The sequence below is a fragment of the Petromyzon marinus genome, chromosome 38 (assembly GCF_048934315.1).
Source record: "Petromyzon marinus isolate PM22_M1 ecotype Great Lakes invasive population chromosome 38, UKy_Petmar_22M1.pri1.0, whole genome shotgun sequence".
Classification (NCBI taxonomy): Eukaryota; Metazoa; Chordata; class Hyperoartia; order Petromyzontiformes; family Petromyzontidae; genus Petromyzon; species Petromyzon marinus.
The window spans coordinates 9,163,499-9,178,121 of record NC_133704.1 but is presented as its reverse complement, the minus strand read 5'-3'; the positions used below and the strand labels follow the sequence as shown (position 1 = coordinate 9,178,121).

At 49.9% G+C, this 14,623-nt stretch overlaps 1 protein-coding gene and 1 non-coding gene across 4 annotated transcripts in view; both read left to right on the top strand.

The window, feature by feature from the left end:
- RABGEF1 (RAB guanine nucleotide exchange factor 1) overlaps window positions 1–14,617 on the top strand; it is a 31,504-nt gene extending 16,887 nt beyond the window's left edge. For 2 of the 3 annotated variants that reach the window (XM_032967686.2, XM_032967685.2), the window contains exons 6-10: window positions 5,000–5,135; window positions 5,823–5,914; window positions 7,135–7,391; window positions 8,886–9,105; window positions 11,779–14,617. In XM_032967686.2, coding sequence (XP_032823577.2) covers window positions 5,000–5,135; window positions 5,823–5,914; window positions 7,135–7,391; window positions 8,886–9,105; window positions 11,779–11,996 — 923 coding nt within the window. In that variant the 3' untranslated portion in view covers window positions 11,997–14,617. Of the gene's footprint in view, window positions 1–60; window positions 231–4,999; window positions 5,136–5,822; window positions 5,915–7,134; window positions 7,392–8,885; window positions 9,106–11,778 lie in introns of those variants that run through there. The other variant, XM_076072627.1, reaches the window with a different exon arrangement.
- Window positions 11,496–11,599, top strand: LOC116950349 (U6 spliceosomal RNA). The gene has a single exon (XR_004404008.2). It is a non-coding gene; the product is annotated as a U6 spliceosomal RNA (small nuclear RNA).
- Window positions 14,618–14,623: the final 6 nt, after the last annotated feature.

Sequence of the window (14,623 nt, the reverse complement as noted above, 5' to 3'; positions counted from 1 at the left end):
GAGTCGCCGCTAACCTGTCTGGGGTGGCATGGTAGAGGCGGCTTGCGTCGAGGGGGCGGTGGGCGGCGGCGGCGGCGGCGGCGTCGGGCCTACGGGGCTCGCGGAGGAGTCGCGCATCTCCTGGTTGAGCGCGCTTCGACGCCGCAGTTCCCTGGGCCGCAGCGCGGCGGAGCCCCTAGCCCAGCCGTGGCACGCACAGCGCCGGCAGTCCAACACGGCGGCCAGGGAGAGTAAGGGCAGCGGCGTCTTTTGTGCACGCCTGGGTTGGATTTTTTTTTCCTGTTCTGGCATCGCGTCCGACTTCTTGATTGCACGGCCCTTGCCTCTGTGGGGTTTTCCTGGTTCCCTGTGTGTGCCCCCCCCCCCCCCCCAATTCCCGCGTTACTGTTAAGTACGTTTAATGGGTTGCTCTGGCTGGCAAACAACACTGCTAACATTTTAGAGAAAACTCTTTGAGCTATTAATGACTCCAGATCTGCACACATAGCTATGGCATATTTCCTTCAATCCATCAAGTATTCGCCCAAAAACCTTGCCCACATAATAACAACTAAATACCAAGAACGACAGCGCTGCATTGTTATGCAAAGGTTTGTTAAAGCATGTCGCTTTCATTAATCCACTCCGTGGGGCATTGAGGGTGATGTGTAGTACTTGAATTACCATTTTGGTTCACACACGCAAACAGATACACAGGATGTGAACACATGGAGCTACGCACGTAGAAATGTTTAACATATTAGTGTAATTTTATATACAGAATATGAGTACTTGTAAAAGTCAATTTACCTACATTTCATATTGATAACTTTATTAGACGATTTCATTCAGTGTAGGCAGTGTTCTGTCGCCTAACATTATTTCGTGTGGTTTTTATTCTGAGCAGTCGGGTTAATCGTACCTGACAGTTCCATCACAGCCACGATGATGCATTACCCACAGTTGCTACACCACCATGGTGACGTTTCTGATAGCTTCCATTCTCACAGGCAAGCACAAAATTGTCCTGTTTGCTCTTGCAATTGCCTTTGCTTGCGAGTCGGCGATCGGTTAGGAGAGTTTGATTTGTTTTTCCATCCGTTTTGCTGCTAGGATGAGACATGCTTTAACACGCTCGCATTGATGAATATTAACAGCAGCACTGGTAATGCCACCAGAGTAATTCTTTAAAGCTGCTGTGTCTGGTGAGTATTGGTAATTTGTTAAATTTTCCCACATTTAGGTGAATTACAGTTTTAAGCATCGTATTTCCAATCTTGCCCGAATGATGGACGTTGCTCGTCCTCTGATAGGCCGGTGAATCGTTGCATGAAACATCTTAAGTGTTTTTTTTCCCCTCCCCCGTAGCTTCGCATTGCAATTAAATGGCACACGTTGGGGGCAATTCTGCCTTCAGGCTTTCTACACACCTGGCCGCGAAAGCCAAGACACTCTTGGTCCAGGGACCAAGTGTCCACCTCCCAACCGGCATTGCAGTGGCACCGTTTGGCGCATCATTTTACCCACCCGCTAGGGATAAGAACTCATGGCTGCATGATTGGCAGCCCTGTCGCCCTGTTGTCCGAGCTATAAACCCTGGCTGTCTGATGCAGATGATGCCGGGTGTCCGTAAAGGTATCATCCGTCATAACATTTTTGGGGTTATGGGAACAACAATGCATTTACCAGAAAGCCACATAGCTCGTGATCTTCAACAGCACAACAAAAGCAGTCAAAATAATAATAGTAATAACCCCCAGATGTTGGCAAACACCTGAAACTCTGGAATTTCGGATGATACCTTCCACGATCATTCGATAAAATAAGTTTTGTGCAATGTTCTCTTGATCAGTAAAATCGTACTAATTAGACGAGCAAAAGTAACACGCTCTTAGTTTTAGTCCGTAATTACACAGAAGTTAGTGTGTCATTCTCCACTTTAAACCGTCCATCGACCCGAGACCAAGCCTTCCTGTTGATAGTCGTGTCGCCAGTAGCGTAAAACAACCGAAGTAAAAAAAAAAAGGTGTCTTAGTTGGCACTGATATGGACGGGGAATGAAGGGAAACCCTCACTTTTAATGTTTTATGCAACTGGCCACCGTGGTGTGATACCCTGAGAGTTGGCGTGGCGCTGTGCGCGGGATTTTTGTGTTCGCACAGCGCTGGGTCCTGCCTTAGCGTTAATGGTGGAGCCACGGGTGTTCAGCGATGGGATGTGCCCCGAAGTGCCTCATTGAAGCCATGGCCTTGCACAACATTCGGAGTGAAAGGCCCGAAATTGCTGTGGGCTCTAAAGAGGGGCTGTAGCATGTGCAGTTTGCTATTCTCTCCGCAAAGGACATAGAACAATTGCTACGTTTTGTTTATGGATTTTTTAATTAATAGTTTTGACGTTTTTCTTCGTTAAGCGGGCGGCGATGGGGGGGGGGGGCCCATTATCTGAACACCTGCAAGAGTTTGATTGCCACTGATCTACTGGCTAGGATGATTGCACTTTGCATGATTGTCTTTGGGTTTGCTGTATAATCATTGCTAGACAATATATGCTGTTTCCTCAATTAACCGGTGTGCTTTTCAAAAAAATGATCACGTTATTTTTTATTCAACATTTCAGGATAATGGTCTGTATAAACCTATATAGTCTATTGCATTTAAAAAAAAAGTTTTATTTCCGAAATATCAGTCTTTTTGTCATTGTCATGCCTTAATGGTACAAGAGGAGACATTTGGATAATTGTTTAATGAACGATAAGTAAAACAACCGTCGCACAGTTTCGCATGCTCGCGCGCACTCCTCTGAACAATGTTGAGCTGTCAAGTCACACTCTGCAGAAAGTAGCCTTGCAGAAAGTAGCCTCGCACGCGTTTTAACGCTGCCTTTCGCAACCAAGGCGAGCTCACCGCACGCCTCTCTCCGTCGACCAACGTCGTACTTGTCTTGAAGTCGCGGCTCTCCGTTATATATTTGTTAAACAGGCACCAACGGTGGCGAGATGTTAATGACCTTGCCCCGTATACAGGAGGTCGTGGGTTCGATGCCGACCCTGACGATGCCTGTATATTTCGAGTTGGCATGTTCTCCTCGTAGCCGTGTGGATTTTTTTTTCTCCGGGTCTTCCTGTTCTACCCTCCACATTTAGAATCAACATGCGTTTAGAGTACTGTATTTGGCTGCTATACATTTCCACGTGATAAGCCACTTCATAGGGGCTATGATTTGTGATAGCCAGTTTGCTTCTGAAAAAAGAGCTATATAGCTCAGTGGGCCTTTCCTCGTAAATAAAAAGTAGTTTTTTTTTATTTCAATAGTAAACTAGGAATTGGCTAAAGTTGGTCGCACATTGGGTGTGCTTGCGCGCAAGCCGAGCGCCCTGCTGATGACGAGTGTCTGATCGGTGTGACGTGAATTTGCGGTGCTCTAATTTGGTGTCAGAGGAGCCATTCTTCAATGGGGGAGCGATTGCTCCCACGAGACTATACAACTGAAATGAACCCGTTCATTGCTGCCACGTTAGGCTGCACCACCACGTGTCTCGGTGGCAATCCAGAGTCCATTATTGAATGCATGCTGCGTGAGAACATTTTTGTTTCTATAACAACCAAAATGATGCTTCGGCTAGATTTTGTGGTTTTTTTTAGGCTTGTGTCCCTTGCTGAAAATCCATTCCTGTGAAAATCACCGATGTGATTCTAGTGATGAATATTGGCAGTTAAAAAGTCCTCATGGAGCTGCCCCCCACATCCCAGGATGGTTAGATTTAGGCAAGACACAGTTAAACCAATGACTTACATCTATTAACAAATTTTATTTTTTTATTTTACTAGGTAAGGCCTCACTGAGCTGCGTAGCTGCTTTTTCAGAAGCGACCCGGCTATCACAAATGATAGCTCAACGAAGTGACTTGTCACGTGGACATTTATAGCAGACATTTATTTCTCATTCGGTAAACAAACTCCCCCTCTCTTTCAAGAGTGGCACTACGCTGTGGTGAATAATGGACGGTGGCCCTTAATAAATAACCGGCACGAAACAACCCTTGAAAGAGCCGCATGCGTCTCCGGAGCCGCAAGTTGCCGACCCCTGCTCCAAACGCGTAACGTTGATTCTAAATGTGGAGAGAAATGCCGGAGGACCCAGAGAAAAATCCGCACGACCGCGGAGAGAGAGAGACACGCAAACTCCAAATACACAGGCGGCAGGGTCAGGATCGAACCCATGACCTGCATACTAGGCGGAGTGAAAATCTCGCCACCGTGGCGCCCTGCGTTCACTACCCACGTGCCCAGCGAGCACTGCATCTTCGTGGATAATAATGAACACTTTATAATGCACATATTTCACAAATCGGATGCGTTGTTTGATCGAGATTTCCGAGACGCTCCGAGCCAGGGCTCAAAGTCCCTCGTGCGCAGCCTGGACGGGTGACTCGTGCAAAGGAGAGGGAACGAGACGCAGACTCGCGTAGAGATCAATATGCATCGTATGCAAACCTGAACACGTGCAGGTAGAGAGGCGAGCGGTTGAAGCAAGCAGCAAACCAGAAAGCAAGTTACATGTTTTCTCTTTCATGTGGTCACACAGGATGTGTTTCCAAAACAAGTGTGAAGACGCTTCATGAACGAGAAGGAAACACTTTAAAGTGGCTTTCGGCAACTCTGCTGTAGCGGCCGAGTGACGTCTCTGCAGTAATGCATTGAAACGTAAATAAGTGACCTTGCAGTGAGAATTGGTTATTCACTGAAGCGAAAAATACAGCACAGCAAGACACAACGGTACAAACGAGACAGCGAAATCTATACAAAAAAAATACCAATTTTTCCTTTGATTCGCCACCTTAGATTGTGACGGCTAAACTAGTTGTTGTGGTGAGAGTGGATCGGGACATGCTTACAAGGCTAGGACGTTGAGTGAGTGGTCCTGTGTTCGCTGCCTCTCGTGAATTGAGGAATCGGCGAAGGGTCCCTCTGAAACCGTTTAACTTTGGCCCGGCACGTGTCGTGCGCGCATGCTTCCGCAGGTGCTTCCCCAGAGCAGGTGGAAAAGATGATGGACAACATTGAGAAGTTCATCATGACGCGATTGTACAAGAACGTCTTCTGTCCCGAGCACACGGACGACGAGCGAAAAGACCTGGCCATCCAGAAGCGCATCCGGTATGCGTCGCTCGTGTGCATGTTGGTTGGCGTCTGGTGGGGGGTTGGTGCAGTGGGGTTGTGGGGTGGCTCTGACGCTTGTCCTCAACGATTATCGTCGTTGGTGATGTGAAGTACCGTAAGCAGGCGTGCGTCACCGTGCCGGTAATGTAGTCCGCGGGAGCATCTGCCATGAATCATCTTTAAGCAGAGGAGATTCGTAAAGAGGTCTAGGCATGAATCATGCCACAGCCATTGCGGTTTAACTTCTCAGTTTTTTTTTCTCATTTGCCGTTTTCGTGTAGAGACTATTGCTTTGCTCTGCAGACTGTATATATGCCAGAATGTGTGCAACTTTCAATTGCTGTCAAATACGTGCGGTCTTTGCAGTGCTGGTTTTTGCACGATTCTTTAACTTTTGTTGCCGTCTGCAGTTTCCTAGCTCTCCAATACAAATGAGAAATGTTCACCATTTCCTGCCTACTTATAGCAGGAAGTGGCGGGGGGGTGTAAATTGTTGCCGAACCACCGTGTGGCTGCCTTTCCCACTAGCCTGTGGTTCCTCCTCGCACCTCCCAGTCATCCTCTTCTTCTTCGAGAGAGAGAGAACACTCCGCGGCACGTTACAAGTCGAAATCATCACGCGAGATGATAACAAAAAATTGCACTTTTTTTAAAATCGCTTTTGCCCTCTGCGTGGGCGTGCAGGGCGTTGCACTGGGTGACCCCCGTGCTGCTGGGCGTACCCATCAATGGGGACAGCCCCCAGGTGATCGACATGGTGGAGAAGGCCATCACCGGTACGTGCATGCGGGGGACGCGCGTCGTGCTCCCACCCCTCCCCAGCGAGCCGCCGCACCTGTGGCTTGTCGTGGGTCGAACCGCAGCGTTGGGCACCCGTAGGCTGGCAGTATAGCACAACCGGCAAACAACGCAGCGAGGGTAACGTCGATAACGGTGGATGCAGAGACGTCCACGTACAGGCGTTTTGGTGCGAGCTTGCGAATGAGAGAGACGTGTCAGGAAAACGTGTCTGATGTGACTCGGCGAGTCTCTCCTGTGTAATTAAACGGCATGCTTATTTTAACACGTAGACTTTCGCGCCCAATATCGTCCATGAAATAGTCTTTTTTTGGGTTAGATCGTGTAAGTATAAATGTGTCTTCTTTGGTTCTTTCGGTAAAGTCACGTAGAATGAGAATAAAATAATAAATTGATAAAATAACACAATATATAAATTTATTATTTTATTCTCATTCTACGTGACTTTACCGAAAGAATCAAAGAAGATGAATCATTGCAGTCACAAAAGCTTTAAATCGAAATATAAATGTGTCGTTAAGTGGCACAGCAAGACTCGGATTGTAAACGTGGAGTTGATCTTCAACACACCGGTGTGCTGTATTAGTAACGAATTGGCATGTTCTGTTTACGTGACAAACCTTACTAATTGGTTATCTTGGGTGGTGGCGGGTATTGCGACACATTGATATTCACGTGGTCTAACCCAAAAAAAACCTCTAATGGCACGCTTATTGTTAATCATCACCTGTTGGCCAGCCTTGTGAAGAAATGACTACCGCCGAGCGGCGTTGTCGACTTGGCGACTCGTTGCGCGATGGTGCGCGAGTGTGCGCGATGGTGCGCGATGGTGCGCGAGGGTACGCGAGTGTGCGCGAGTGTGCGCGATGGTACGCGAGTGTGCGCGATGGTACGCGAGTGTGTGCGATGGTACGTGAATGTGCGCGATGGTACGTGAATGTACGCGATGGTACGCGAGTGTGTGCGATGGTACGTGAATGTGCGCGATGGTACGTGAATGTACGCGATGGTACGCGAGTGTGTGCGATGGTACGTGAATGTGCGCGTGTATGCACGATGGTACACGATGGTGCGCGAAGGCCGTCGCGAGAGCGCCGCGTGGCGCGTGTGGCCTAAACCTCCGTGCCCACCCACCCCTGCCACCCCCCCCCCTGCCCCCACTACCCACCTTCCCCGCCCCACCATGTGACCCCCGCAGACATCATCGAGATGGACTCGAAGCGCGTGCCGCAGGACAAGCTGGCATGCGTGACGCGCTGCAGCAAGCACATCTTCAACGCGATCCGCGTGTCGCGCGACGAGCCCGCCACGGCCGACGACTTCCTGCCCACGCTCATCTACATCGTGCTGCGCGCGAACCCCCCACGCCTGCAATCCAACATCGACTACATCACGCGTTTCTGCCACCCCAACCGCCTCATGACCGGGGAGGCCGGATACTACTTCACCAACCTGGTATACGCCGCAAGGCACACACGCAGCGGTTTGCTCGTTTTACCCACCACGGAGGAGTCGGTGGTGGTGGTGGTGGTGGTGATGATGACGATGATAATTAGGGTATATTCTTAGCTCGTTCGGTAAAGTCACGTTGAAGGGAAACAATAGAATAATAAAATATATAGATGAAACAATAAAATTCTCACCCAGTTTAAATACAAAAAAGATAATAATGATAACACTATATTCTTGGTTCTTTCGGTAAAGTCACGCAGAAGGGAAACAATAAAACAATAAAATTGTAGTAATAATTTTTTTTTTTAATTAGGGTGTTTTGGTGCATCGATATGGCACGCTCGCGATACGCATGTGGAACTGTGCGTTGTGAGAATGCGTTATTGTTGATTCTTGTAGGGTATTTTTTATTTGGATTCACCGTAAACAACCATTTTTTTAAATAAAAATTTCCCCCCCGAATCGTGACGATTATACAATCGGGAGGGATGTGAATTATCCAATGACGATGTTGATGATAAGTCGACTTGGCCCCTGACTGGGATTTAAACTCGCGCCCCTTACGAACGGGAGCTGAGCTCGCGGATCCTCTTCGCGATCTTTGATGACGAGCAATGTCCCGGGTGCAGCTGTCAGCAGTCGGTCTCGTGACCGCTGCAAAGGACTCCAAGCCTCCGCGTGCTTTGCTGCCATCTTCTGAACAAATGTGCTCGGTGAACGAAATCGGTTTGGGGGACGCGGCAACGACGTTTGACTCGCGTCTCTTGTCATGTCGAGATTTGTGTCGCCCCATCCCATTCCGTGAGCTTGACAATCCACCTTATTATTCTTGGTTCTTTCGGTAAAGTCACGTAGAAGGGAAATAATAAAAATATAAAACAATAAAATCACAGCAAGAAAATTTGAAAAAAGTGGCGGTTTTTTTAACGTTAAAAAAACCGCCACTTTTTTCAAATTTTCTTGCTGTGGGTTTCACACCTGATGATGATTGCTTGTGTTGCAGTCGAAACGTCGTGAGAATTTTATTGTTTTATATTTTTATTATTTTATTGTTTCCCTTCTACGTGGTGACTTTACCGAAAGAACCAAGAATATGAATCCCTGCAGTCACGAAAGCTTTAAATCAAAAATCCACCTTCTGCCAACAGCATTCCCATTCCTATCTAGATTAAGAACAAATTTCTTTACAACTGATTTTTTTGTATTTAGTTTGTCGTCCTTCCCCCCCCCCCCCCCCCCCACCTCCGATTAGCACGGTTGGCTACGTACGGTGCGAAAGAAGTTAAACATTCAGTGTCTTTACCCATGTTCGACCTTGCCTGGATCTGTCTGATTTTGTCTACATTGCCTTGTGTCCGTGTCTGCTTGCGTGGCAGTTGCCTGCATCTCACCGCCCGCGCGATTGTTTCTGCTTGTTTCTGAACGTGTCCGACCCCGCGTGCCTCCTCCGTATTCCCGCGCCTCGCCCGCGCTGCCCCGCCGCGACCCCCCCCTCAGTGCTGCGCGGTGGCATTCATCGAGAAGCTGGACGCGCACTCCCTGAGTCTGACGCCGGAGGAGTTTGACCGCTACATGTCTGGGCAGGCGTCGCCGCACCGGCCCGGGGGCATGCACCTGAGCAGCACGGAGCCCGAGCTGAGCCCGGCTCTGCGGCTCATGAACCACAACCTGAGCGCGCTGCATGAGCTACACGAGCGCCAAGGGAACGTCATCGCAGGTAGCGGCGGTGGTGGCAAGAGGGCGGTACAATGCCCGCTGCTGTAACAGTGCGGGCACAGTGCGGGCGAAGGGCACTCGTCGACAAGCAGATGCGCGCATCTCGCCCTGTGTCACTGCCCTTTTGTTTCAGGGGGCATGTAACAGATTCATCACTTGGAATCGACTGCTAATCTAACGACAGGTGTATCGAATCGTGAGCAAATCGAATAACCTTACGTGTATAAGCAACCGAGTTGTGCGAACTGTGAGCTGTGAATTGTAATATTCACATTGCCCAGTCGGCGTGAGCGGTGGCACCGCCCGGCATAACGCAGAATTGGAGGTTGTAGGTGACTCACGCTGTGCATGTGAAATAACAATTGCAGAAAGTTACCCCGCCCATAAGATGGACTGCTCCATTCTTGTTTGAGATGTTTAACATTTTATGCAATGTTACATTTGTGCATTTGAAAAGCAAGACCGCACTCGTGAGACATAACAAGTGAACCTTACAATGCCAATGCGACAGTGCGTTAGGACGTGTACATTTTTGTTGTTAAAACAAATCATGACCTCCCGACTTGAGAGTTCGTCTCAGCGTGGGGGAGGAGAGGTGAATTGTTACGTGCCTGCAAACGTAGCCACGTCGGCAGCGGTGGGATCGCATTGCTCAGAGGTAGCGTACGTCAATTTGGCACTCGCTGTGATGCATTAGCCCGTTGCGGTTGGTGACTCTTCACGGCAAGACCAGGGTTAGTGTCATTCCTTACAGACACACCTGAGCAATAATAATACATTTTTGTTTCCAGGAAAGTTCACAATTTAGGAGGGGGGGTGGGGGTGTGTCCTACATTTGGCTGATTCACCACTTACTTGTGCAGGGCTCTTATTTCGCTTAAAGGAGATCAGAGTACCCACAGGAGAAAAAAAAGAACCACACACACACATATAGGAGTGGACAACACTACTAGGTGCACGGCGATGAGTTAACAAACCCACTTTCGGTTCTAACATCTACGTGCAGCGTGCTACCCTCTGCCCCCCCCCCCCCCCCCCTGCAAAAGGTGCTCTTTGTAAATCCCATACGCAGAAAACCGTGCAAAGAAGAGGAATAGAAACGTTTGCTCCAGTCCTAGGTGTGCCGTGTCAGAATGAAATAAACTACGCTGCCCTAACACACATACCCAGTCACCAATAGGTGGCAGCACATATGTGTACAGTATTTTACTCCACACACACACACACCACTTGCTCTGTGTGTGTGTGCGTGCGTGGGTTAGATTTTTTTCCATGTAATTTAAGGGTAAATCATCTCAGTCTGTCAACCCATGGCACCTGGGTCTGTCCCATGACCTCCTGCCAGCGGGCATTCGACAATTCACGTGGCCTTGAAGTGCACATTGCCTCGCACAAGCGCCGCGGTGACGTCACCGACACTGGTGAATGGCGGTTGTTGGTGCGTTGGTGGGCATTTCGTGTAGGCAGGGGTCAGCGCTGACCATTAAACATTCTCACTTGCCTAATAACTTATCCAGGTACTGTAGTAATGTATGGCCTTGGAAATAGACTTTTGCGTTACCTTCATACGAAGCTTGAGGGACTGCGCGAACGGGACAAACGCCTCTTCCCAGGGCCTTTGCCATGAACGCTGCCCGAATAGCAGCAGCCTGCGTAATAGGTAGTCGAGGACTTGTGCGTTGTTTGACGGAACTAAAAGGCGGTTCTTGTAACCACGATGGATGCAACGAATTGTCCGTGAGAATTGTGTACCTTGCGGTATGTGCACATCTTTTCACAAATCGTGCTCGGTTGTTTCGCTTGGGCTATGAGAAGCAAGTGAGGGCTCGCGTGAGCGAGAACAAATGGGAAAAAAAAATACAACATGCCAGTCGACAAAACCTAAACTCAACACTTATTAAATCTTATCGCGACTGCAAATCTTTACGATTCACTGGAAGTGTTTGGCGGCTGGACTGTTCGTAATTTACGGCCTTTTGATTAATATCACTGCTGGATGAAGACTTCCCCCACACCGTGTCGGTGCTGGGAGTTGTGTGATCATACTTCACCGCGCTGGTCAGTGTGGGGTTGGCGAATGGGACGGGCTCTCGACCGGTTCAGGTATTGATGTACGACCGACTGACATTCAGATATGTACGACTGACGTTTAGCCATGGTCTGGAATCAAACTCGGGTCGTCAGGTTCTCATAGTGCACTGTGCTTAACCATTCCACCATCGCTTCCTGCTGCTCAACGTTGCATTATTGATAAAAGGCCATCAGTGAGGGCAGCGACCCTGCTAGGCAACAGGCGATGGTTACAATGTCTTCGCTGATGATGGCACGAACCCCTCCTCCAAGCCCCCCACACCACCGTGCGCTTCACAGGTGAAATCCTCAAAGTTTCTCATTCTCCAGCAGTACATATACTAAGATTGGAACGATACAGAGTAGATTAACATGGCCCCTTGCGCAAGGATGACACGCAAATCCGTGAAGCATTCACATTTTTTTGTTTGTCCTTCCCCCGCACCTCGTAGTACATACATAGATGTACACACATAGATACAAGTACATACATACACACACGCATACACGTACATACATACACACATTCATCTGTCGTATCCCTGCGACGGCGCCCGACCGAATCGCACTCTTTGCCGCGCGTGTGAACCTTGTCCGTCGGCAGGGGCACGCGAGATGGAGCGCCACCTCATCTCCTGGCAGGAGGAGGTGATGCAGCAGGTGCAGGACGTAGTCGACAAATTTCCACTGGAGGTGCGGCCGCCCAGCGCCCAGCAGCAACAGCAGCAGCAGCAGGCCGCGTGTCTCGCACCGCTGGACGCTGACAACGAGGACGACGACAAGCTGCCGCCCCCGCTACTGCCGCAGCCGGCAAGCAGCTAGCAGCAGCCGGTGGCCCTTCGGCACTCGCTGCCGCTGCCCCCACCCTTCCCATCGCGAAGCATCGAGCGCGCTTCCATCTCCCCCCCCCCCTCACCCACCCGCCCGCGCATTTAATTCAAAGGCGCCGGGTCATCGGGAATGTTTATCCGGCCGAGCGCAGCTCGCGCGCTCGCATCGCGCGAATATTACTCCCTCTGTGTTTTTTCCCGTGCCCAACCGCGGGCCCAGCCCCGTCGGCTGGAAGCTGTTGAGCTATCGCTGGGGAGACTTAAGCTGTACAAAATGAGACTGTAGTGTGTAGCTCACTGACCCCTGTGACGATGAAGCCCCGACCATAACGAAGCCACTTTGAAGCTGCTATGAATTGATTCGCCGATGAAAATGAATCGCTACCCTCGTGATACGTGCAACAAATTGTTGAGAGAATCGATCCTTTTTATGTTGTATACCTCGGTCGAAATGTGTTGACATGACCCTTGCTGCCACGAAGAGGCCACTCCAGTCACAAGGTAAAAAAAAAAACATTTTAAAATGTATTTCCGAATCGTGGCCTCGAATCTTGAGTTGGTGGCAAAATTATCGAATTGTACGGAGAGGTGCACGGAATCTTTCCGGCGTGGTGGCTGCAGCCGGCCACACTGGCATGAATGGTATGACCGGCTGCAGTCGCTGGGCCGCTTGAAGGCTCCGTGGCAGCCTTCAGAAACGCCGGCTGGCACCGCCGCCGTGAGTGTGTGAGGTCGTGCTTTTTGGTTTTCGTCGCCCTTGCAAGTCACGGCCATGCCAGTGCAGCACGTAGAACTGTGGGTGCGAGAACCACTATGCCAGTGTCGAGCCTTTTCTTTACCCGGGTGCGTGTATGAAGGCATTTCAGGCCCCTGTTCCTTAATCGACGCATTTCGAGCCCTGGTTCCTGATTGGCTTAGGTTGAATCGAAGACTCGTGTGAATTTGAAAGGAACTGCACGGGTGTCAGCTGACCCTCTTGTTGCTGTGATCTTCAGTGCGGTGCTGCTTTTGAAGCGCTTAGAAGATCAGCGATTTGGAATGAGCGTAATAGACGGATAGACGAGCCGCGTAGATTTTTCGTTCTTGCTTCAGAAGTAGGCGTTTAAACGGCAGAAGAGACGTAGCTGTGACATTTTTTTTTTGCACTTTCAGTCAAATGTAGGTGGGTAAATTATCGAGAGCTAATTTCACCTGTTGGAGTAGAAAATGTATTCGTCAACTAGCAGCGTTATTGCTCAAGTGAAACCGGGTAAGAATTGTCCAAGTTGAGGCTGGTTAGGTCATGGCGTGAGCGCCCCCTCCCCCCCCCCTTTGGCCACGATGGAACAGATAGCACTTCAGGGTTCACCGGTTCGAGAACGGGCGTCCGTCGCGCACACGCAAAACGAAACCGACCTTCGGGAACGCAAGTTTGCGACCAGGTTTTTGCAAAAACCTTTGCAGTCCGCCGTGCCTGCAAGCAGGGCTGCCGCGTACGACTCGGGAGAAGGCCTCTTTCGGACGATAACTGGGGGGGCAAGGCGTTTGCTCATTATCCCACTTGTAACTGTTTGACGTCGATTAGAGTTTTCAAACGTCGTCAACGCTTGCGCCGGAGGAACTCTTTACGCGGCGAAATTCCGCATCTCTTTTGTGATCCTTCACAGGTTTTGCGGGTATTTGTCGCCATGTTCGCTTCCTGCATCTGTTTTCCAATTGATGAAGCTCGGATGCCTTGTGCGAGACACTTCCCCCCCCCCCCCCGAGCGTTAACCTCTTCGTATCCGGAGGTTTCTTTTTTGTGTGCCTCCCAGCTCCATCCTTCTTCTCAAAGCTCGCATTGGTTTCACCCAAACATGCCAAGCGGGACAACTCCAGACAAAGCCACTGGGGCTCGGCGAGGCCCTCCTAGCTAAATAAAGCATTGGTAATAATAATAATAAAAACAATTTAATGCGACTTGAGGTGGGCAGCAGTCTAAACTGTTGCCGTCATGCCTGGCAGCTCTTCTCACAATGTGCTCTTTAATACCGCACCGTGTCGCCCCCCCCCCTTTTGTCGAGACAAAATTCACCAATCCACTGTCGGGGGCATTGCACTGCGCACATGGCAGTGGGCCGCAAAAATACTTGGGAAGAGGCTGGAGCCATGTCGCGTCTGCCCTGCACGCACTCCTTGCTGATCCCACGAAGCATCGCTGATTGAAGCCCCCCCCCCTCCTCGTCCCTTTTTATAATGTACACAAACACGCACGCACGCAAGCAAGCATCCAGAGTAGAGTAATTCCTCGTCCGTCAGTTTCGATTCCACAGCTTATGCTCGGCAGCGGCCGAAAGTCGAGCGTACGGCGAAACGGTCGCCGTACGCCTCCTCTTCTTGGGAGAGACTCCGTGAGTGTTCGCCCCCCGGTGCCCTCCGCTGTAACGACCGTGCCGTGACCCCATGTCGCGTGTCCTCTTGTACGCATCGTTAGTTCTGCGAGGTTGTTTAGCGTTGATGTGACTTCCCCCACCTCTCCAACCCCACCCCCCCCCCCCCCCCCCATTTTTTCTTCTCCTAAAGCCAAAGTGGCGTAGTTCTGTTCGGTATATTTATGAGTTCCAAATAAAAACGCGAGAGAGTTCTGTTTGGCAAGATTAC